The sequence below is a fragment of the Terrapene carolina genome, unplaced genomic scaffold (assembly GCF_002925995.2).
Source record: "Terrapene carolina triunguis isolate 2854851 unplaced genomic scaffold, T_m_triunguis-2.0 Scaffold558, whole genome shotgun sequence".
In the NCBI taxonomy this organism is placed as follows: domain Eukaryota; kingdom Metazoa; phylum Chordata; order Testudines; family Emydidae; genus Terrapene; species Terrapene triunguis.
This window is the reverse complement of record NW_020664909.1, coordinates 3219193-3243631: the sequence shown is the minus strand read 5'-3', so window position 1 is coordinate 3243631 and position 24439 is coordinate 3219193. Positions and strand designations below refer to the sequence as shown.

At 43.4% G+C, this 24439-nt stretch overlaps 1 protein-coding gene across 1 annotated transcript; it reads right to left on the bottom strand.

Moving 5' to 3' along the window:
- Positions 1–389: 389 nt before the first annotated feature.
- NFKBIZ (NFKB inhibitor zeta) lies at positions 390–10106 on the bottom strand. Its single transcript, XM_026659032.2, has 12 exons — positions 9808–10106; positions 7348–7487; positions 6262–6298; positions 6036–6139; positions 5166–5923; positions 4680–4785; positions 4221–4367; positions 3756–3819; positions 2946–3115; positions 2135–2245; positions 1844–2011; positions 390–722 (listed from the first exon to the last, which is right to left on the bottom strand). The coding sequence occupies exons 1-12, from the start codon at positions 10040–10042 to the stop codon at positions 669–671; spliced, it is 2094 nt and encodes a 697-aa protein (XP_026514817.1). The 5' UTR covers positions 10043–10106; the 3' UTR covers positions 390–668.
- Positions 10107–24439: the final 14333 nt, after the last annotated feature.

The following is a 24439-nucleotide window of genomic DNA, read 5'->3' as shown; positions in this document are numbered from 1 at the left end:
ACAAGTGTCAGTGACAATTCAACTTCATTGTACTCTTTGCCCCCACAATCATACATATAATGAAATTCATCTATTTGTACAAGCATAATATTAGAATTCAATGTGCAATCCACAATACAAAGTTCTACATTTGAAACACTTGTGTCTTTTTAGTTCACTTCAAGCAAATTACAAAGAACTACGGAATAGCATGATAATGCTACTGATTTATACACAGTACAGCATAAGACACTGGGAAAAAAGCTACTGAGAAATATAAATATTCTGCTGGCCTCTAAAATTAATATTAGTTTTTCTCCATAAGTTAATATTTGTGTGATTAAAAAACAAACAAACTTAACATTGTTGCCATTTATCTCATACCTATCTAAATACAAAAAGAAACCTTTAATACAATCGTCTTTGCCTCAAAACCAGTTAAACTGTTTAAATAAGTCAGCTTGCCACAGCTATTAAATCCAGGTATTCAGACACCTGGGTATGGAACATTCCCATCTGTTCAGAGGAATTTGAATTGTTAACATAACCCACTATATGATAGTGAACTAAATACTTTTGTTTCATAGAAACAACTCACATTTGCCTCCACAGGGCAAATGGTCTATTTACAGATACATTAGGACTGCCTAACTGACAGTGAGTGTGCTGAACTCCAAGACACATGGAGTTTAATATGGTGAAGCTCTTTGCTGAACTGCCTTCCCCTTCAGGATACGTCGTATCTGAAGAAAAGAGAGAGAGAGAGACAAAGATTAATATGCACCCTCTCATACTGAATCATTCTAAAGTCAGAAAAAATATCTAACAAACCCAAACCTGTATCCCTTTTTTTTTTGCTAATAGCTTAGAGTCTGAGCCCATTCGTTTCAGTGATTTGCCCGGACATTAAATGATTTATGCCACTGTAAATGAGGTCAGAATTACTTACTTGCTTAGATTATAAGCTTTTATTTGTTATGAGCATCTAGCATAGTAGGCCCCTAGTCCTGGCTGGGGCTTCTAGGTGCCACCACAATACAAATAATAAATCAAGAACTAGTTCATATTCATAAGTTTGGGCCTTATATGCTATGAAGTTATGACACTGGGGAAAAAAAAAAAAAAGCTAAATATTGGTTCTACAATAAAAAGCTATTGAGAGACAAAATAAATGCTACAAGTACCTTCTAGAATTCTGTGCATCTGACATGTTAAAACTACACATGATCCTGAACCTAAAAATTTAGATTTTAAAGGAAACGGTATTTTTAATATCTTTTTTAAAGATTACTATTTAATTATTTAAGGGAATGCTCAGGGTAATTGGATTGGGCCAAATCCTGGTCCTACAAAAACCACTGTCCCACTGTATTGAAGAGTCTAGAGTTGTACAAATTGGGTACAGCAAATCTGCTATGTGATTCAGAGATAAGCAAACTGAACTGCTAGACTCAAAAAAATTCAATTCACGTTTCTGAAGAGCCAACGACCATTCCTGAAACCAAGATCAGCCTATCACTATCTACACTACTAGCCTTGTGACTCCCCGAGCAACTTAAACTTTTAATTGCTTCAAGCTTTACATTTAGCATGTAGCAATTAGAAGAGCATTGCAATGAGGGGAAAGGGCTATTGGAATACTCAATTGTCTTATTCAGAATGGTCACACTATTCTGCTCTCTTAGGAAAGAAGACAGGGAGGGTCTCATCTTAATATCAACTCAGAAATGTGTTGATAGCTAGGTCTCCCATCCAGGACCTCCAGAGAGGGAGGGCTTCTAAGGAACAGTCATTGATTTGTATCAGTTGCCAGCAATCCCAGGGAAAGGATTGAAAGAATTTGAAGGGTTTTTTTTTTTTTTACCTGTTCTCCTACAGGGCCATCAGGAACCAGGTGAACTGGTTGCTCATTCTCCAAGTTTCTAGCACTTGGATCAGCTCCCTTTCGCATCAGCAGACGAACTGCATCCAACTGAGTCACCCGATACTGCAGGCTGGCAGCCACATGGAGTGCTGTGTTGCCATTGTAAGCCTAGTGAATCAAGAGAGTAACACTATTAAGGATAGGAAGGTTTATGAAGCACAGTGTACACACAATGCCATTACCACACAACAACATTCTACTCTACTGCTGAATTCAAGAAAGATACCATACCTTTGCGTTAACGAAAGAGAGGCAGTTGGGTAGATCCAAAAAGAAACGAATAAGCTCCAGATTGGCTTCTTCTGCTGCCAAATGCAGAGCCGAGCGACCACTTTTACCATCCTATCCAAAAAGGAAAGCAAAAACTTTCAGTATTACATGCTGGACATTTGGTGGTTCCACTGTGAGAACACAAACATACCTGGATATTTAAAACAAAGGGAAATAAACATTTTCATGGGAAAAAATACCTGCCTTTCCCACCCCACTGGTATTGTAATTCCATGAACACACTGAAAATTAATCCAAAATTAAAGCAGAGTTAATTCTTCTTAAAAGTAAATATTCCAGACCCTCAGCTGGTGTTAACATTGGCATAGTTCTACTGAAGGCAAAGGAGATATGCCAAATTTTCACCAGCTGACAAACTGGCCCACTATACACTTGAACTGGACACAGGATCAGCATTTAACTCAAATTCAAATGTCAAGAACGGTGCAAAACTAGTGCCTAGTTATTATGGATATATCACACTGCTTCCAATGACTTTCCCTTTTCATAAGACAGAATTACCAGCACAGCAAAAATTAGTTCATCTAAAAATTAAGCGGTCACTCCCCTCTCCTAATATGTATCGTTTGCACTGTCTGGCCTGAATAAATGTAATGTTCCTATTCCAATCACATAAATTAGATCCTACTGTGCTTTGATGCTTTTTTTTTTTTTTAAATTAGCTCCGCTTTATTTGTAATAAGTGATTCTTTTCACTTGGAGAGTTCTCTCGAGACCAGTCAGTCCCCAGTTAAGGAATTATTGCTCTTACTTTTGCTTCGACAGAGGCTCCCATTTGGATCAGAGCTTTGATGGTGTCCACCAGGCTCTTGTTTTTCAACAGAAGCTCCTGGACTTCAGGAGAGTGCGGCTGCTGACTGTTCCGGAGTTCGTGCACCACAGCATTATGGGCCAGCACTGCACAGTGCAAAGCTGTGAACCCTTAAAAATTAAAAACAATTCAATAAGCAAACAGTAAAGAACCACTGGACAGGCGGCTTGTTTCAAAAGGGGCTCCCTTCTGTGGTTCCACTTCTCTGACTAACACCAGATGTCCTTGTGCTGCTCTGTGTTTGTGATGTCAGGGGTTAAACAGTAACCAGTTCTCAGCAGGTGACTAACGGAAGAACTGATTTTCAGAAGACTGTGTTATAACATGTACTTTAGACTAAACTGTTAACAGAGCAAGTTTCAATTTAAACAGCTTTCAGCTGAATTGATGGTTAATTCCTTTGCTCTGTATTCCTTATTCTTTCCTCGATATTCAGCCACACCAGTTATTAGATTAGAACTAGATAGATGTACATTTTAAACATTTATCCACCAGAGTTAATGTGGAAGTCATGCAGAATCCAAGAAAGTAAGTTCATAGAAACTAACATAGTTTCTACTTGCTTAGGAAAACCTAGCTGATGTGCCAATCACAATTATCTTCAGGTGGGAAAGAAACATTTGACGCCCCTAGTTGTATTGCTTTTTGCCCAGTGTAGCATGTGTGTCAGCAGCTACGAAACACAATACCCAGCAACTCCGGATTTAAAAAAAAAAAAACAAAAAACAAAAAAACCTCATAGCTGCTCACCATCATAGTTTGTTGCCTCAAGGGCCACATACTGACTACTTCCAACAGCTCCCTTCTGGATTGCCTGCAAAAGTGGGGATGAAGTACTCATTAGTTCAATCCAAAAGACATATTGGTAATTAAAGCATTTATGACACCTTGCTACAACAGTGTGTTGGGAATAAAAAAAGGAAACGATAATATTAAAGGAGAATACTCCCTTTTATTTAAAAAAAAAAAAATAAAAAAAAAGGTACTACAGGATTCCACAATAATGGCCTAATACACTGTAGATCATCTTAGAGCAAGCTGCAAGTTTTAGGCCATTAGCGTAAGGGGTATATTTATAAAAGCTTGTTGATAATACTTTGGCAGCGCAGAGGACTGTTTACATTCTTGTATGACCCTTCCCAGAAAATTCTGAAAAGCCATTAGGGGTCGGGAGGAAGGCAAAGGGAAAAGCTTCACAGCCTTTCTGACTCTTACCTGAAGGACTTGGGAATGCCCCTTCTCAGCACAAACATGCAATGGCGTTCTACCCCAGCAGTCTGTGGTGTTCACTTGGGCCCCCAAGCTAACCAGGTCCTGGACAATAAGATGCTGATTGGCCGCCACGGCCACCTGAAAGGCACTCTGCAAATATTGAGAAACAAAAGTTAACATATTAGTCAGCTGTTAGCTACCAGGAAATGGGGACTAAAAATATCCCCAAATACAAAACTATTAATAAAACAATGCTTATGGACACTGGGAAGCTTGGACAAACAACTCCAAGAACATGTTACTGGTTCTGGGTAATCCACTGAACTGGTGACAGCCCAAGGTGGCATGCAGGCTCAACCTCAGGTTTAATATTAACAAGCATTCCACCGCATTTGGCTTAGGGCTTGGAAATATAAAGCGTTTGGAAGCACATACAAGAGGCTGGGACATGGAGAACCTCACCTGGCCATTGTGTTCTTTAATATCCAACATGTGCAGAGCAGCCATCTTTCTAGCAAGAACATAGGAAAGAGCCCGTCGGCCCTGGGCAACAGCAATGTGAAGGAACCTGCAGGGAGGGGCACAAATACAGAGAGTTACAATTTAACTGTGCAAATAGGGGATGTAGCATTAGAGAAATACAAGTGCAGGATATATATGCTACAAGCATTCCACATTCAATGATGGCATGCAATTTGTGCTTTCGTTTTAATTCATGTAAGCACTGATCTACACCAGACTCTAGAACAGTAAAATCATATGGAATACTGGGTACTGGCAATATTACTGTACCACCTTTATTTAATAGGAGAAGCCATCACATTCTCAATATGCACCCACTGCTAATACGTGAAAGGAATCCCATTCCAACTGAACAATCCACAGACAGTCAAGCATAAACAACCCACACACTTCTAATTTAGCAGTGGTAAAATAAACAATACTCACGTGTCCCCATCTGAGTCTTTTGCAAGGATCTGCTCTTGAGAGATGTTGGCCAGTTTGTTCTCTTCCTGTTCCACTTGCCACTGAAAGAATGACTTGCCCAGTTGTGTCATGTTTCTGACAATACCTCGGTGTTGTAGAGAGACATTCAGAGTAGCCAGAGATGAATTGTGTCCATCAAGTGTACTACAGCTATTATTTGGTACTAGGCTGAAATTCTGAGCGTGGGCACTGACATCGGACTGCTGAGGGGCAGTGGCTAGAGGCTGGAGTATATTCTCTGAGTGTTCAGAATCATTCAAGAGAGATGCAAAACTTTGGGTTGGGCAATACGGCAGTTCGTGGCTTTCAAAGACATTCTGTTGGTAGGTAGGGGACTGGTCATCGCCAGAAAATGGCCTGTATTCCAGTAATGAATCCGGAGTATATTTCTGTGGCAAATCCTGGGTCTGTGAGGAAGAAAACTGGTAATTCTGGGGTGGATCCAGCATTTGTTGGGGACTATTCGCGTGGAAGGCTTGGTACTTCTCAGATGGGGAGAAAGCCTGTGCCCCTTGGAGATCCCGATAGCGTTCCCCTGGTGAGTTATGGTTCGATACGCTGTGCAGCCAGCTGACCTGCACTGTGTTCAGAGAAACAGGATTTGACTCATTCTTAATATTTATAATGTTTTGAAGCATGTCAGAACCATTCTCGTGTTTGGGTTCATTTTTATGGGCATCCTCCATGTTCTCCATAGAGGTTGGTGTTTGTGGTGGTGTCTGGAGAAAAATTAAAACAAAAGAAATGTAAAAGTTTATTTAGCTGACCATTTCCTATTACACAAACCAAGTGGAAAAATAATTTAATGTTAAATATTATAGAAGTATTTACCAAGAGGTGAGAATGGAAAGTAGCTGGTCTTTTGTAACTGGGTCCATCACAGAGAGACTCATGAGCCTTTCTTTTACCACTATGAGCGAGTATGTTCTTCAACTCTGTTCAAAGAAAATGCATTGACAATCAGTTTTTAGGTTACTCTTGCAATCTACTTTGCAAATATTCTAAAATATTTATACAGGTATTGCACAGAGGCATACAAAAGTAAGAACACTTGTACCTGTAAACTGTTCGTAGTTCATCAATCCTGCTTGTGCCTATGTAGAAAATAAGTACATTATTTTAAAAAAGCCAAAACCAATTTAAAAGCAGCTCTTTAAATAATAAAAAAAAAAGAGAAAAATGCAAACACTAACTATCCCCCTGTCCCTTAAAGCAGCCCTAACAGGTGATGGCCTGACCATATTTTCATTTTTTAATCTCCATCAGATTGGATGAAGAAAAAAAATCCTTTATTTTTAAGCCTACTCTTATGAAAGAGTTCTACGGAATTTTAGAGAAAATTATAACCTTTCTATAGGCTTTTTGAACCATCTTATAGAATGTACCAGAATTATATCCAGGCTATAGAATCTGATACAGTGGTTCAAAAAAACCTATACATTCTATTAAATTCCATAGGATCATAGAGAAAATTCCGTTGAAACCCATCAGCTTCATCCCTATTAATTTCCATAGGGCTTTTCCATAAGAGAATCACTCCTGAAGATTCTTATGGGATGTCCATAACAAACAAACAAAATCAAAATCAAGACACCCTTCTAAGATATTCCTCTCTCTGGGCTTCCCAACACGTCTCATTTCCTGTTTCTGTCTATTGGATTGCAGGCTCCTCAGGGAACACACCACCCACCCACCTTCACTCTTGAGTCCTGTATAGCACTGAGCAGGCCATCAGCTCTGACAAGCAATTAAATAATAGTTCCCTTCTCAGAATGCCGCGCCCCTCAACCCTTTCCAGAATTCTATCAGACTGCACAGTGAGTTTTCATAGTTTCAAATGTAAGTGTGTGTTTATGTGTGCTCCATTTGGAAAATAAAGTTTTGTAAGCAAAAAAGACTTTCAAAATGTGTTTCTTTTAGCAAGCACAGTGAAACCACCTGCTGGCTTCTTCCCAATTACCTCCCAACCACAACCTCTTCCCTCCTCCTATTTTGGGAGAGAAAAATACCTCTGCTCATATGGACATCAGCAAGGAGCCAAATTTGGTTTTAGTGTTATCAGGTGGTACATCTGTTCATTCAGAGCTGAACTCACTTATGCCAGAGTTGAATTTGACCCATACCATCAAAAATACTGAATTACCTTGAATTCATCAGCAACATGGCCTGAGGACATCTGTTTGTTGCTTCTAATGTGCAATAGGAGCTCCTTCACTGAATTTTTCACACGAACCCCTTGGAAAGGTCCTCTGTGCTGCTTTCCTCCCCCCATGTGGTGTTCAGCTGTAGAGAAACAAAACAAAAACAAAATTAATGCATCGGCACAATCCTGACCCAAGGAGGCAAATCAAGAAACAACTGTGGAAAATAACTTGAAACTCTGCTTTCAACTGAAAATGCAGACAGTCCTTTGACATAAAAATATATTGCACAGAACCTTGCCAGCCAGTGTTTCAGTAGAATATAACCTGTCTGAATTTTATTTCTCTGGCGTCTTCCAAACGCCAACTCTTATTGGTTAACAAGCTGGAAATAACATAGCACATCAGCATCATAGTGGCTAGAAGCCCCAGCCACAGAGCAGGACCCCACTCATAGGCACTGTACAAACACAGGAACAAAAAAAAAAAAAAAAAAAAAAAAAACTGTCCCCTGCCACAATCTATTACATATAAAAAAATATTAGATGTCAAAATGCTACAGGAGTTTGTATAATAATTTTCAGAATTACTTGTGTTTGTTATCTTCATAGTGACTGAAACTGAAGCTTTAAGAAAGAAAACTTGCTTTGTTAGAAGTACAATACAACTGTGACACTCCCGGCCTGACCTCTTTTGTCTCACATCCTCTTTAAAATTAAATCAGTTTTGAAGCTACAAAAACAGAAGTGGAAGACAGGAAATGATGACCTAAGGCATTCGACTTGCAAAAGGAAGTTATGTGACCTGATAAGGAAAGTACAGAATCCAGTATATAGATTTTTATAGACTAAAGTCTTAACTGGAGATCAGAGTTCAGGTTCCAAATTTCCCTGGCCAGCAGGAGCTGGGATTTCTCTCTGGGAAAGAGGAAATAAAGGGCTTGAGTCAAAGACCACTGATGTCAAGTAGTAGTCTCTCTATGGTCTTCAAAGCACCCCATCCAAGCGAACAGTCCAAGAGCCCCAGCTTTCCTTAGCCAGAAGCAGGGCCTTTGAGTGGAGGTATGAAGAGGAAAACAGGCTGACTCCTACCCACAAAGAAGATTTTTCGTTTTTAAAAAGACAATATAAACAAGATTATTAAGATTGTGCTTATATGGTTAAAAATGTTTTCAACAAACAAAAATCTTATGGGAAATAAATCCAACCAGATACAAATCAAACCTATGGGGGAAAGGGGGGGAGAGTTTAAGATTATTTGGGGAGGGAGGAAGGACATAATGCAAATATATCAAATAGTTAGTGTGCTACATTAAAATGGAGGAGCAAACATTTTCAAGGACTTGTTTTAAACAAACCACTGTAGATAAAAGGCTGTTTCCAGATTGTACTGACATCCCAATACATACAGCGATACGCACACAAATCTCCTAGGGCTAGCTTTTGATACCCTTACTCCACATGCAGAATTCCACTGAAGTCAATGGGATTACTTGTGGAGTAAGGTGCTACTTACCAGGAGTAAAGGGTATTAGAGTCTGGCCCTACGGGCCTCATCCTACTATGAAGTGCCAAGTGCCCTCCCCACCTACTGAGCAAAGTCTGTTGAGGGTGCTCTGCTGAGCTCACGGGATTTTGTCCTATAAAAGATGCACTAGACTAGAGGATGAATCATCCAGTGCAAAATATACAATGGTTTCTTCCCCCATTTGAAGGGTGTTTTCAAAATGACAGTTCTTCTAAAGAACTTTCTTCCTAGCCTACTTTCAATTCTCGAACAGTTATGAATTTGCAGCGGTTCGTTTTCAAAGTATCCCTTGTTGTAACCAACTTGCTTTATACAGTGGTTGTACATACCCCTCCCCACCTCACTTCAATATAAAATTTAAAAATTATTAAGGGGCAGCAAAGGAAAAAGGCAACAACAGCACAAGGCCACACTAGCAACTATTTACGCATGATCCTCTACCCATCACAGCTTCTTACATCTTTGGGATCTAGGTGCTATATAAACACAAGGGATTTTAAGTGAGCATGAGCCTCTTTCCTCAGAAGAGGAAATAAGCCGCAGAAGACGCCTGGGAGGTACGCAAGCGTCAGTTGCACGGTTGACTTTGAAGCAGCACTTTTCCCCTCGGAAGATCAACACAGCCCTGTGGCCAATCCAGCGCCCTTGCAATGCAGCCACCTCTGGGGCGGAGGAGGGCACAGGACGGCACGGCGCTGGGGGCACCGCAGCCGCACAGCTGGCTCGGCTGACTGCGGACGTGCCCCTGCAGTGCCCGGGTGAAGGCGGCGGCTCGGCATTGCCTTCGAGGGGCCCGTGTTATGGGCTGGCTCTAAACACCCAGGCTCGCAGCGTCTGCGGCTAATCAATAACCCCCAGGAGAGCAAAACCCCGGGGAGCGCTGCGCCAGCGCGTCTCTCCCCCTGGCAGGGCGGCGGGGGCCGGCTGGCGCGTACCTTGCAGGGCTTGGCGGACGCCGTCCAGGGAGTCCCTCCTCCGGCCGCCACTGCTGCCGCTGCTGACGGACAGCTCGGAGTCGGAGCCGGGCGACCCCGGCGCGGAGTGAGCCGGCGAGCAGCTGCCATCGCTGGAGTAGGGGGAGGCGCTATAGAAATAGGCCAGGTTGAGGGGGCTGCTCATGGAGCCGGAGTCGCCGTCGGCCGGCGCCTCCCGGTTGCTGTCCACGATCATATTCCTCGGGGCGGGCCGGGGAGACTGGCGGGAAGCAGCAGCAGCCACCGCGGGCTGAGCAAGGGCGCCGAGGAGTGGGAGGCGGAGGGGGAGGCAGCGGCTCTAATAGCAGCCCCGCCCCGGCGGGGAGCGGGCGGCGGGGAAGCAGCGGGCGCGCAGGCCATTGGCCGCGGCCGGGCGTGAGGCGCTGCCGAGGGCGGGAGTGCCAGTAAATGCCCAGGATTGGGCAATACCCCGCTGGCTCCGGGGCCTCGCTTGGTTAGCGCGGCCTGCCTGGTTTCAGCGCTTTGGTGAGTGAATCATTAGCCACAAGCAGCACAGCCCACCGCCCCTACAGCAAGTGTTTGTCCCTCTCGGTACATTTCGTGCTGGGTGGAGACGCTCCGGGCTGCTGAGGCGAGGCAGTCAGAGAGTGACGATAGCCACATCCCTCTCCCGTGGACCGCTGATCATAACCGCATCGACCCACTGAGTCATTGGCTTGGGGGAACTTCGACTTTTGACCAGCTGACATGGCACTGGGTACCACATAACGATACATAAACAAACTGGGGAAGGAGGAAGAGGAATTACTTTTCATTACCCACATTTTCTTTTCGCTATCAGGTGAAAGAGGAGGGTTGTTTGGAATGAACCATGTATTTAATCTATACCCTCAAATCTGACCAACTGGAGAAGAATTTGCAGTGTAAACTACGAAACAAAAGCAGCTACCATACAAACTTTTCACACCAATGTCAGAAACACAGTAGTCAAATAAAGCTTAAAATTCACATATTTCCACGAGCAGTCTTATCATGTGTGAGCATTCTTGTTGACTGCAGCAGGCCTTAGGTTTGCAAAATCAGGTCGTAGATTTTATAGATGCAGCAAAATGATTTTTCTCCCTTCCCGAACCATGTACAATTCAACAGCACACTCAATGCTGCACTGATAGCAAGTAGCTATTGTCACTATTTCTTAGGTCTGGTCAACACTTCATCTTTAGGTCAACATAGCTATTGTGCTTAGAGATGTGAAAAATCCACAGACTTGAAGGCTGTAGCTATGTCAACCTAACTCTCAGTGTAGACACAGCTAGTTCAATGGAAGAATGCTTTGCTTGACCTAGTTACCATAGCTCAGGGAGGTAGTGTTCCTACAGCAATGGAAAAGCCCTGTTTCCATAGGCTGCATCTACAGCGCCGCAGCTATGCCCCTATAGTCCCCATAGCATAGACATGACTTTACTACAAAAGCGTGTGAGATCCTTTCACCCTAAAATACTCTTTGCAACTTGGTAACTGATGAATGACTCCCTAAAGTAATTTTCTGAAAACTGCTCAGACTTTACATATCTATAGCTGCCCTACACCAAAAGGTCAATATTGTACATAGTACTGAAGTGTTACCTAGTTCTTTAGTGGTTAGGTGTGGGTGGGTGTTTTGTTTTAACTATTGTTGCAAATGGGTTACCCTTCTCTTAACAAACACACAGTAGTTTACATGTGAAGAGTATATAATCCAAATAATTAGATCATGTTGCAATTATCAATAACATTCTCATTAAAATGTCAAGATTAATTAAAAAAACCTTTCACACAAAATCAAATTCATTATGTTATTTGTATTGTGGATGCTCCCAATGGTTCCAGTCAAGATCATGGCCCCATTTTGCTAAGCACTATAAAAACACATAAGGGTAGAAAAGAGAATACTCCCTGAATATTACCTTGGGGAAGTGGTCCTCAACCCACAGGCCGCTTGTGGCCCAATCAGCACACTGCTACAGCCCACGTGACATCCTCAGCACCATACAGGTTGTATATATATGGTGTGGGTTTGGCCCACATAACACATACAGAGCTGCAGATGCAACCCACAATAGTAAATAAGATACCACTACCTTAGAGTGATGACCTTTGGGTGAACTTAAGTGGAGCTTTATGTCCCATGAAGAATGTTGCATAAAATCTAGCTTCAGTTTAATATGGTTTTTGTTTTGATTTAACTAGGGTTTACTGATTTTTCTATTCTATTTCTAAGCTTTTCTTCTCCGCTCTATTCCGTAAAGGTATTTGAGGTCTAAATCCCTGTTGCTGTCCTAGCATCCAAAATCCACTCAAGGCACCACACTATGTTTATTAGTAGCTATTTCTACAGGGACATCTTATTTGTTAGGCCCTCTGATAAAAGCCTATATTCAGCTAAGGTAGATTAAGGTCTTTCTAACTCCACTGAGCTCTGTAAACAAAAACCCTTTCTGTAACACATACCCCCATTTATTGCACAGGATCCGCTCGCTGGCTCATAGCAACCTTATAAAGGGTGTTGTCATTTCCCAGTAACTTCCACATACATAAAATGACTGTTATGTTGCCACATATATGTATTAAAACCATCATGCTAAAGGTCTTGAACACCAAGCAGGATCTCTGGTGGCTCCACTGGCGAAGACCCCAATAAACGTGTCCAGTATTGGAAAGTTCTCCGCGGATAGAGGACATGATAGTGGCACAAAGAGGCTGGAATATCTACTCCTCTGAGGGACCAACATAGAGCAAGCACAGCCAAAAATGGGAGAGGCACTGGCAGGAGCATGAGGTCCAGTCGATGCAATAATTCAGCACATGCCACTACCAGCCTCCCCTGGTGGGGCTCTAACAGCACATTAATGCAACACAGCTCCACAGGGCAGGTGTAAATTAGGGTCAGAATATTAGACCCAGCTTAAATACAATCAAATAGAATTGTACCACCTTCATTTTCTGTTACTGTGTGCAACAAACTCTCAGGCAGTGGATAGTTTCCTTATTATAGAACCTCAAATGGGCTCATATACTCATCAGTTATAGGCTGTCAATATGAGGTTCTGGTCAAAAAAAATACCACTGACCAAGGACAGCAAGGGCCAATGTTGTTTTTCTGAACAAGTCATGCAGTTATGCAGTGTACCATTCATGCCAGCTAGTGGCCAAAGTTGGAAACAAACATTTTACTGAAACATTGCTTTAATAAACAAATTCACAAGTAAATACCTACACTTACTTCTATAATATTTGGGCACTGTACAAAATGAAGCAGTGCATTATTATCCCCTTTAAAAGATATAACTCTTCTCCCTTCTCTCACTTTAAACTGCTGTCTTATTCTGGTCAAATATTGGTGGACATAAGGTAGATCAACCTGGTTTTACCTTGACTAGATGTTCCTGATCACTGAAACTACTTAGACATGTAACAATTAACCAGTTAGCTTAATCATAGTTACATGTCTCAGCACCACAGCACTCTTTAATAATGACAGTATGAATTCAGTTTAAGAGACATGATTTTGCCAGCCAGCTTTGAACCAGTTTTTACTCTTCATAACGCAGATTCAAAAACCTTTGAAACACTATAGAGCAACAATGTAGAGCCAGAATCTGGCCCCTGCTCCCAGAAAGGGAATGTAAAGAGGCCACAACCACCATTAGCAGAATATCCTCTGCAAGGAATGACATAGCACTGATGTATATGGGCCTATGCTGCCCACAGCAAGAAGTACAGGAGTTATGGTAGGGATTCATGGGGGAGTGGCTGGAGGGAGTGCTCTTTGGTCTGGCAAATCTGGGCTGCAGAGCAGCACGTAAGTGGCTGTGGAAGACTCCTGGAAGTTAGAGCAGTGTCTGGGGTTGCTCTAACTCACACTGGAAACTGCCCAAGACCCCAGAATCCAAGAGGCACAAAAACAGAATCGAGGAACTTTTTCCCTGTTCCTCCTGGCCATCATGCTCTGTGCTTTACCTCCCAAGAGCTTATAAACTTTAGATCCATATACACCAGTAAACTATGAACTGTTAGTGATAAGATTCCTTTATCAACATATTTCTGGGATGGGATCACCAGAACATTGCCTAAGTTGTCTAAAGTGGAAATACAAATGTTACAATTGACAAACGTATTCCATTATCTAGGCAAATATTTGCTGTACTAAGGCTCCTGATGTAAATGCTCTTTACACTAGAATAAGTATATTTAGCCTGGCGCAGCAAGCTCTTGGGCCAATTTATACAAATATAGCTGCCACACCCTTGTGTGCCGGAAGGATTTCTAAATAGCACTCCAAAATATAGTCAAACATAACATTGTACTTGTCTTTTGAATAGTATCACAGCATTTGGAGGCTAAAGCATATGATTATTTTCTCTTCAGAGACTACTCAGAAGCAGTAGATAAGTTTGCTTTAAGTTTGAACAAGGAGACTGAACAGCTCAGTGGATTGGAAATGGGATGTGACACCTTTTACCTCTAAAATCCAGCGTAGGGAACCTTTTATTGCCTCTGACTTCATTATAGTTGTTCTGATCCCTTTTTTGTGTGGATGGTGGTTTCCAGGGGTGTCAGCCTAGAACTAAATTGACTTCAAAAAAGATTGTGTTTGTGTGTGTTGTATGCTCATACATAATTCTTCCAGTTTTCCTTTTTACATGGAGTGCTCATACACAGTAAATATTTTAGGGTCCAAACCTGTTGGGTACAGAATGCCCTTAATACTCCTTTTTTCTTCATTGGGAGCTAAGGGTGCTCAGCACCTCGTGGGATCAGGCCCCTACTAAGGGCAAAAATGAAATAAGATTGGCCTCTCAGACTGTGGGCAAAACAGAGCCAAGATCAGTAGGGAGGAGAAACATCAGAGCTCCCGTGCATTATGCAACTGCCATGCAGCTGATCTGAATTCTTTATAAGTAATGCTTTCCCATAAGCAATTTCTCCATACCCCTTATTCGCTGCTAGCACTCCTCCTCCACACACAAACTGCTGTAGGTGATCATCATTTTTCATTAGTTCCCGCTCTCATTTCTACTATAAGGGCCTCGGGGCAGGGACTGGTCTCTAAAGCAGCACGCACAGCAGTGACACCATAATGTATAGATAATTAATAAGCAAAACGCAGATTTCCCCATGACAAAGAGCAATGTCACATCACCCGGAACGGATATCTTGTTCACTAGTGTGGGATACATACCACACGTGGCTGAATGTTTTGCTCACCAATTTTTACCATAGCATTCCACTTGGAATTAACATTAAGGCTAGGATTTGTAAACACTGCCTTGGTGTTCCAGAACACACATTTTAACTTGTTACATCTAGATAGTGTCTTAGGAACACACAAACACTTCACTCACCAATGAAATTAAGTCAATTTATGGAGTGGGCTGCAGCAGCTGTTTAACAAAGCACAGTATCACCATTCAACTGGCTAGGACTGGAAGAGGAGAAAAAGTCTTTATCCAATTGAAACGACATGGAGAATTTAGATAGGCACAATTAGCTACTCAAATTGGAATATGGCGAGGACCCTAGGTTTCCAGTCTCACAACCCATATGCACTGCATTGCCTTGGTGTAATGAGTGAAGGGTAAGTTGAGGAGGAAGTCTTTCTTCTATGGACCTGATCCAAAGCCTACTGAATTAAGGGAGCTCCTGAGATTCAGTTGGCCAGCTTTCATCTATTAGTCTGCATGAAATTCAAGAAGCAGGAAATTTGATCATAACAAAGCTCCAAAACCAGGGGTCTCAAACTCAAATGACCAAGAGGGCCACATGAGGACTAGTGCATTGGCCCAAGGGCCATATCACTGACATCCCCCCTCGCTGCCCCCGCCCCTACTCCACCCCTTCCATGAGGCCCTGCCCTTGCCCCGTCTCTTCTCCACCTCCTCCCCTGAGTGCGCGGCTCCCTGCTCCTCCCCGCTCCCTCCTGGAAAGTGCTAAGCTCCACCAACAGTAATGCACCTCACTCAAAGGACAAACCACACACTTAGTTAGATTTACTTCTGTTAAAGCCCCCCACTGCACTGGGCTGCACCACCACTCCACCCCTGCTCTGCCTCCTCCAGGGGTGGCAGGTTTGTAGAAATTTTGGTGGTGCCCAGAACCTGCCCTCCCCCAAACTCCACCCCCACCTGCCTAAGGCCCTGGGATGGAGTTTGGGTGGGGGAGGGGGTATGGGGTGCAGGCTCTGGGATGGAGTTTGGGTGCTGGGTGCAGGCTCCGGGCAGGGGGTAGGGGGTGCAGGCTCTGGGATGGAGTTTGGGGATAGGAGAGGGTGCAGGGGTGAGGGCTGTGGGGCTGGGGATGAGGGATTTGGGACACTGGAGAGGCTCGGGGCATTGGAGAGGCTCAGAACTAGGACAGAAGGGAAAGGCAGCCTGCCCTGGCCAGAGTGGAGGGGGGCACTAGGATCCTACGGCAGCAGGTGATGCCAGAAGCCGGCAGAGCAGAGTGGAGTCAGCATGAGCTGCAGGCTCCGGGGAGGTGAAGGGGCAGCAAGTGAGCCCGGGGGAGGCGCGTGGGGGTGGCAGGCGGGGCCGGGGGAGAAACCCGGCCCCAAACATTGGGGAGCAGCAAGCTGGGAGCTTAGCTGCTACATAAAATAAATCCGGGGGGGTGCGCGAGGAGCTTGGCGGGCCGCAGGGGGGAGCTCCGTGGGCCGCATGCGGCCCACAGGCCGCGTGTTTGAGACCCCTGTCCTAAACCAATGCCAGTGAGCAGACAAAATTTTGCCATAGCAAGGAAAGTGTCAAACAGCGTGGTTAAAAGTTACATAGTACTGGTATAAACTGTGTGTCTTGGGACCGATTTTGCCCTCAATTAAATTTGTGTAATCCTCATCCACTGGACAGCACCAGTCTATCTGAGGGCACAATGTGACCCATACATACAGTTATGATAGTCAGCTTCATAGGTAGGCCATCACAAAAGATATTAACAGTATCTCTGCCCTCTTTTGCTTCTCTTGTTTTATGAGAACAATAAGAACACTTAAAGAACAAGTGTTACATATTTAAAAGTCATGGTCATGGATAACAACAAATTACAGCAATATATCAACCCTATATAATTCAGCTTACAATTTCAGGACTCTTGGAAATAAGCCACATGACCCAGGTTGATAGCTAACAAAATTCTGTTCTCAAATAATTGGGGGGGGGGAGGGGGCTGGCTTGAGGGGGGAAGAGCTCTCAGTTCCAGCATTCTGTTCTTCCTACAGGCAAGAAAACTGAGCTGGGAATACAAAATATCTAAATCCAGATCCATCATGCAGATGTGATTGCAGAATTTTGCTTTGCAGGAGCCAGGCCATGGGCAAAGTTGGATTCACATCTCCTGCTCACTACGACTGCCCTTTTCATTACAGTCCCTTAAAAAGGGGCTCAGGACCCACACAATTTTAACCCCCACCACTTACACTTGCTCACACAGCAGTGATATGCTGAGGTTAGTCTCAGGAATTCAGGGAGGTGCGGGGGACTGATAGGAACACAGAATCAAGAGTAACACTCCTCCTTTTGTGCACTTCCTGTAAGTATGAAGCAAAACGCAACGCTTTCTGCAAAGAAAACCGGTAAACTAATAACCAAAAAGGAAAAGGGTGTCTGTCTTGCTTTATGAGTTTCAATTTGAGCAGAAAGATGCCCTAATTCTAAGTGTTCCTAGGTGACTTTTGCCCTTTGTTATTTGGCTTTATGAAATGGTAACCTAAGACCTCAGGACATCATGCTTGGTTTGCTCTGCCACACAATGACAAGTAAGCTGTGACATACAGGAAGAATATATCCTATCCATGCCGATCACCAAGATATCCAACCCCCGAACAGCTACTCCAGGTAGCAGAACTATGTCCAAAGAGGTATCAGCTCTCTCCAGCATCCAGACCATGTTTTGTCCTTTACAAGAGTCACTTTGCCCAATTCTGTAACACATTCCCTCACCTTCTGATAAGATGTGTGATACAATGGAATAGGATGCTATTAAGAGTCAATAATTTACATTAAGTGATAAGCCAGAGAAGCGCCTACTGGCCAATAAACTTTGTTTCAGTCCTCCAAATAATCAGTAAGTTCCCATTCATGATAAATATTTATTTCCCTTCTTTATATGTATTTGTCTACATTCTGTATTATGACTTGCTACTCACTTTAGATTGCAGCAGTGTTGCTTCCACTCTATCCTCCTGCAGTTCATTAATAAATCACAAACGAAAATAAATTGTAGTGTAGCCAAAGCTACTTGAAACACCTGCTTCCTAAAACAGATGCCTCATCTAATACTCTAAGCTTCTCTGCTTCATCCATTATTACACAAGCCATGATAGTTACCAAAGGGGATTTCGGGTAGGATTTTCAAAAGCACCCAAGTATTTTAGGAACATGAGTCCCAGTGAAAATCAATGGGATTGTGCTCCTAAATTATTTAGGTGCTCTTTAAAATCCCACTCTTCACTTAAGCTCCTTCACTCCTGATTGTCATCTGTTAACATTAGCCAAAATAATTTTTTTTAATATACCTGGTATTCCACTACAGAAATAACTGGACAATGATAGCACAAGCAATTTCCAAGGCTGTCCAAGGGGAGAAAAATAGTTATATGCCTTCTATTACAATTTTTAAATTATAAAAGTAAATAATAAAATAATAGTGTACCTTCATGTCTGTAGAGCGATTTAGATATATACAAAATAAGCAAATTACTTTGTTCCCCACTGGTAACCGATCCTCAATAATTACCACGTCTGTGAGAGAGAGAAAAGGATAGAGCAGTTTCCTCCGAGATGTAATAATGAGAAGCAGCAGCAAGGAAACTCCCCCCTCCACACACACACACAAGCTCTACTCCCGCTAACTCTGCAGTCAAAAGAGAAGAGACCTGACTCTATTTACAAACAGATCTGGTGTAACCTACGAGGGTCTTTTTATTGCAGTGATTCAGACCCCAGTTATCTTTTGCAATGGTTAACAGGAGGTGGGAGATGGGGGAATGATGTGACACGCGAGAGGAAGTTGGGGTGGAGAGGGACGAGAGTGGCTACTTGGACTTTTTCTGCACTGTGGAAATTCCCAAGCAGAGTGAGCATCTCAGGGACATTCCCCTGCCTGAAGGGCATGCTGAAAAACCCGGACTGGCACGTTGCTGCTGAAGAGGATCGCAGCAGGGCCTAGGTCATTGTTTATTGTTACTGCAGGATCAGATTCCACTTCACTGGGAAATATTTTAAAAGGTCAATACAAAACATTGCAACTCAGAGAGCAGGATTTCTTTCCTGGTGCAAATTAAAGTCAGCTCCGTAGGCCATGCTTTGTTTTTAATGTTGCTTCTTCAGCATTTAAGTAATCAAGAAACGTTTGACTTTCTTTCCTTTTCTTACAAGACACTTTGCGTCTCTGTTGCAAATGTGTTACTACTGCATAGTCACCTGCCTTTTGGCAACACTACCACTAAGGCTTACACCACCACCACATACTGCTCTGTACACATTAACTAAGTGTACAGCAATGAGACACATTGGCCAAATGCATCCCTATGGTAATTCCTTTGACTGCAGAGAAATTACACCAGGGATGAATCTGCCCCAGTGGGTCACAGCCTACCTTCTGTTCCACCTATCCATCCCACTGGCTTCAGTAGGGTAGTTTAGGTTTAACTGAGATCTGTAATTCTCAGCAAATGAAGGCTTTGCATGAGGAGCAACTTGCTAAATGTTCTACAGAATGAAAAGGTAGGTCCCCTTCATTAACCATAACAATTTTAATCAAATGTAAAATATCACCCACCAAAAGAGATGACTGTGATCTTCAGCACACTGTTGGTCTCCGGAGTATCCTAAGGGCAGATTGGATCAATCTATAAACTCGCACAGACACAAGCAGACAATCTATCCTTCCCCTGGTGATATATGCCAGGACTTGCTATACCTATCAAACACAGCAAGCAGGCCAGTGGAACCTGAATCTTAAACATCATAGAGGTAGCATCCCGTCATTAACCCCACCCAAGCATGCTTATGATTAATATTAATACTGATTGCCAGCACCAAAAAGGTAAATGCACTGAACAACCTTCCCTTAGCCCCTCTCTGTGCATTTGGTATCATTGCCGCCTATTGCACTGTAACGTGGATGTGAAGAATATAGCAGTAACCTCCGCCCCCGCCTGTCTGAACAAGCTGAAAGATGTACGAGATTACCTTCCCTTCCCAAAGGTGATCATTTTGAAACCGCCCCCCCCTGCAGCCAGGAAGTGCTGCGTGGGTTCTGTTTTTGCTGTTCTCAGAGATATTCTATCACTGGAAAACGGTCAACAGATAATCTTGACGCACTCAAACATTTTTCTTTGAAATAGGAGCTATTTGTTTGAAGAAGGTTCTAGTATTTTATTATTTATTAGCTGAATGGTGGTGATGGTAGGCTCAGGCCTGTATAAATCACAGAAAAATGCATCCCTGCCCAAATTATAATCCTTTTCACTCCTACAGTACCTTTCCAGGGAGGATCGTGAGACACTTTCCAAACATTAATTACAATAGGCCTCTCAATACACCTATGATGTACGTAAGTTCTCTTTGCAAGTGGGGACAGCTGCAGCAAAGAGCATGGCAGACTTGCCCAAGTTCACAGATAAGGAGTCTGTGGCAGAAGAAGGAACAGCACTCAGATCTGCTGGCCCCCAGACATCCGTTCTTACCACTAGCCCTGGCTCCTGCCTACATATTTTAGGATCTGTTTCACGACTTCATGTGAAAGGGCTCACGTGCTTGTGCCTTTTCTGAACCAAATGAATACATCTAGAATGCCTGCCTAGCTTGGTGATGTTCCCTAATGATGGGGCTCTGTTGTACACAGCATCTCTTGTTAGTGAGAGGAAGCTCTGCCCTGATTCCAGAGACAACACTTCCTGTTCGATGAGACAGGGCATCCATCGACCACGGGCCTGCCTCCAACTCATTGCCAGGTTAGGTAGAGAGGAGAGACCAGGATAAATCCTGAGATTATATAAAGTACCCCTGCAAATTCTGTGTCAGAAAACTCTATGCCTTCCCCAACCTGTGAAAACAAGTCATTATAAATCTTGCCTCCGCTGTGAATGGTTTCTAGGAACTGGGATTTTTTCCCACACCACTCAAGCCATCTAGGGAATTAAATGATCATTTGTAACCTACAACTGAGATTGTGAAGCACCCAGAACAGGGTGCCAAACACACAATAAGAGACAGTCCCTTCCACAAGAGCGTACAATCTACGTAGGTATGATGGGCAAAAGAGTGGGAGGCAAAATACTCACAGAGAAGTGATGCAACTTGACCAGGGACATACAGTAGGTCAGTGGCAGAACAGAGAATAAAACTCATGCCTCCCCAGACCTAGACCACACTAGGAGTCCACCACAATTAGAGGAACTGCAACTGTCTATGGAGACATGATGGGAACTCAGTAGGATAGGAGGCACCTAAACAGAGACACATGACTACATTTCAAATAGAAGTTACAAACTTATCAGGAGTGAGAGGTGCATAGCTAATCTACATGCCTATTTTACATGTCTTTTTCTATGAGAAAACCTAATATTTGCATGATTCTGACTCTACTGATATTTTTCTTTAAAAGATCTATACCTATTTTGAGCCAGTCTTCTCTTTCAGTAAAGTAACTGCCACTTTGTACTGTTCTTTACTAAGTCAAAGGCAAAAATGAGACACATTGGGAACAGAAAACCAGAGACAAGCCAAGAGACAAAAGGAGAAACTTAAAAAAAAAAAAAAAGTGGGGAGTGAAACAAACGGAAGAAAGATGGATGGTAAAAGACAGCTAAGACTAAAATATCTTCTCACTATTGGCAAGAGACGCCTCCCTGAGGAAAGCTGAGTCAAGCAGACAAATGTGGCAGAAGAGATTGGAGGTATGACTCAGCCAGCTGAAGGCAGGAAAACTGGGGGTGGAGGGGACAGGGAAGAATAGAGATAAAGAAGACAGGGTGGCAGGAGGAGAAAGGAGCCCTGAACTCCGCCTAGTTCTGACATTCCACACTTCCGGCAAATTCAGCTACTTTCTTCGGCATCCTCATTGCTTCATCTCCCCTATTGAATTCTGAATCACCTGCCCAGTTTTTGGCCCTAGGATCCAGTCCTCGACATTCTGCTGTGCTCCCTGTTTTATGGGCTAGTTAACTTGGAACAGACTATCATATTGTGGTATTGGAGCATTGTTCATGCACTTCCCACAGCCAGACCATGTCACTAATAACTGGTCCGCCCCCTGCTCTACCAGGTATAGATGTACGGGAGTGGTGGATAGACAAGCTGCAGTGCAGGATCAGGCAAAGCAGAGATGCATTTCACCGAGCTGATCAGACAATACAGGATGCAGACTGATAGGCAGAGGACCCAGTCATGAGGGTGTTGGATGAAACATACTTACATATTTTTAGGGCTAAGGAGGAGGAAAAAGGACAGAAGGTGGAAAGAAAGGGCAAGGAGAAATGCACACGGGGTGGATGAATCATGGAGCAGTGAGATGCTAGTGAGGGCTCCTCCTATCCTGGACACACCACGCTGTTGGGGTAGCCTCCGAGACCTGTTCCATTGGGTTTCCCATGAGCCCGATTCAACTCCAGTCTCATTACTCAGGTTCCTTTATATGGCATACAGCAAAGTTACGCTGAGTTGATCAGACACAGGCATAGGGGACGGGTACAGGGTATACCACACATCCAAAGTTACACAGAACCCCTCTTCCTTTACGTACTTGGTACTTACATTATATTCACTATACATTGCATCACATTTTGGGACTGGCTTAGTTACTTTGCAGGAACCAATGCCTGTACAGCATGCTCTGTCCATGTTTGACTTTACTCTTTACCTCAACTTTATGATCCCAACTTCTTTTATCCCTTGTTACCTTGTTCTTAGTAAATGGTTCCCTGGTTGTTCCTCCTATTTCAGCTAGCTGGAAATTCTGTGTCTTTCAGTTTACTGACCTATTTACTTATCTTAGCACAAACATTCTGTTTTCAGCCTGCTCATCTAGTTACCTCTCTAATCCTGTCTTCCAAGAAATGAGGCCTTCCCCACATTTAATTACTTATGTCAAGTCAGGCCTAAACACACTACCTGTTAAACTGCTTTCCCATGTGGTGGAGGAATTTTGAGTTGCTTTCTTTGACCTGATGAAGTAACCTTCCCCCACTTACCTTAGGGTATGTTGGCTCTGGGGTGGGAGAGAGAGGGCAGAGAGAGGAAGGACGTGCCAGTGGTTAGGGTGCTAGCCTAAGACTTGAATGAACTGGGTTCATCTACCACATACTTCTTGTATGACCATGGGCAAATCACTTTGCTTCTCTATGCCTTACTTCCCCTCTGTGAAATGGTGCTGCTAAACATCCTGTGGCTCAAAAAAATACTTACCATTTTGCCCTCAGAATGGGCCAGATTCAACAAAATCCCAGATGAGGATAATCCCGGATAACTTCTACCAGGATTTGACCCCAGCCCCATGTCAAATTACACAATGGGAACACAGTACCACACCCCTCAAAATCTAGTCACATGTTTCTACAATGCAGTCTTCACTGCAGTATCTAGGCCCAGCATCTCTTAAAAAAAAATAACAAAGTCTAAATATTCTATTTATTTATTAAAGGTTTCACCTCTAAAAGAAGCTTCCCAGCAGAGGGTGCCTACCCAAAACTCTGGGTATTCTTGACATACATTTAAAAACACAACCACAGAGGCATTACAAAACATAAGTCAGCTGCAGCCTAGCTTTTTTCCCCTCCCACTCTGCTATGCATCATAGGGTATGTCTTCACGGCAGAGTTAGCCTGGACTCTTTCTCAGGCGTTGTCTTTAACATCAATCCTGCCACCACAAAGAGCCCTCTTACCTGAATTTGGTGTTGCTTTCAAGCCAAGTTCGCTGGCAAGGCTGGGGATGCAGGTTAGAATTTGGCTGCCACTTTCACTGGGGCTTGTAAACTCACCCACTTTTCACTGAGGGCACAGACTGACTCACTGAAGCACTGATTATACTCAAATGCCTTCCCACAATTCCCCCATGTGTCTAGACCAGTGGTTCTCAAACTTTTTTTTTCACAGATCACTTGAAAATTGCTGAGGGTCTCAGCGGACCATGTAAAGATCTTTCCAAATGTTGTGTGTACCATTAGCTAACTATTGTAAAGCGCTTTGGATAAAAGCGCTATATAAAAAAAATTAAGTAGTAACTTTTTTTGTTCTACAAATAAAAGCACACAACTCATATTTTAATATCAGTAGTCTTACCTTTCTAATGCGATGGATGTGCCTTCTGCCCCCCGCTGCGGCAGCCCCCAAGCTATGGCTGGGAAGGAGAGGGGTCTCTCTCTCTCCCCCGCCGCAGCAGCCCCCGAGCTGGGGCTGGGAAGGAGGGGGAGGGTCTCTCCCCTGGAGCTGGGGAAAGTCGCCTCTTTCTCTGGCCGCCGCAGCCCTGCATGTCCCAAATTCCCCCCACCCCCTCTTCTCACCCCACTGCCCCCTCCCAACTACTCCCTATTCTCCCCGAGGCCACCACCTCACCTTACTTCTCCAGGGTCCAGGCACCTAATTAGTGGAGCTACA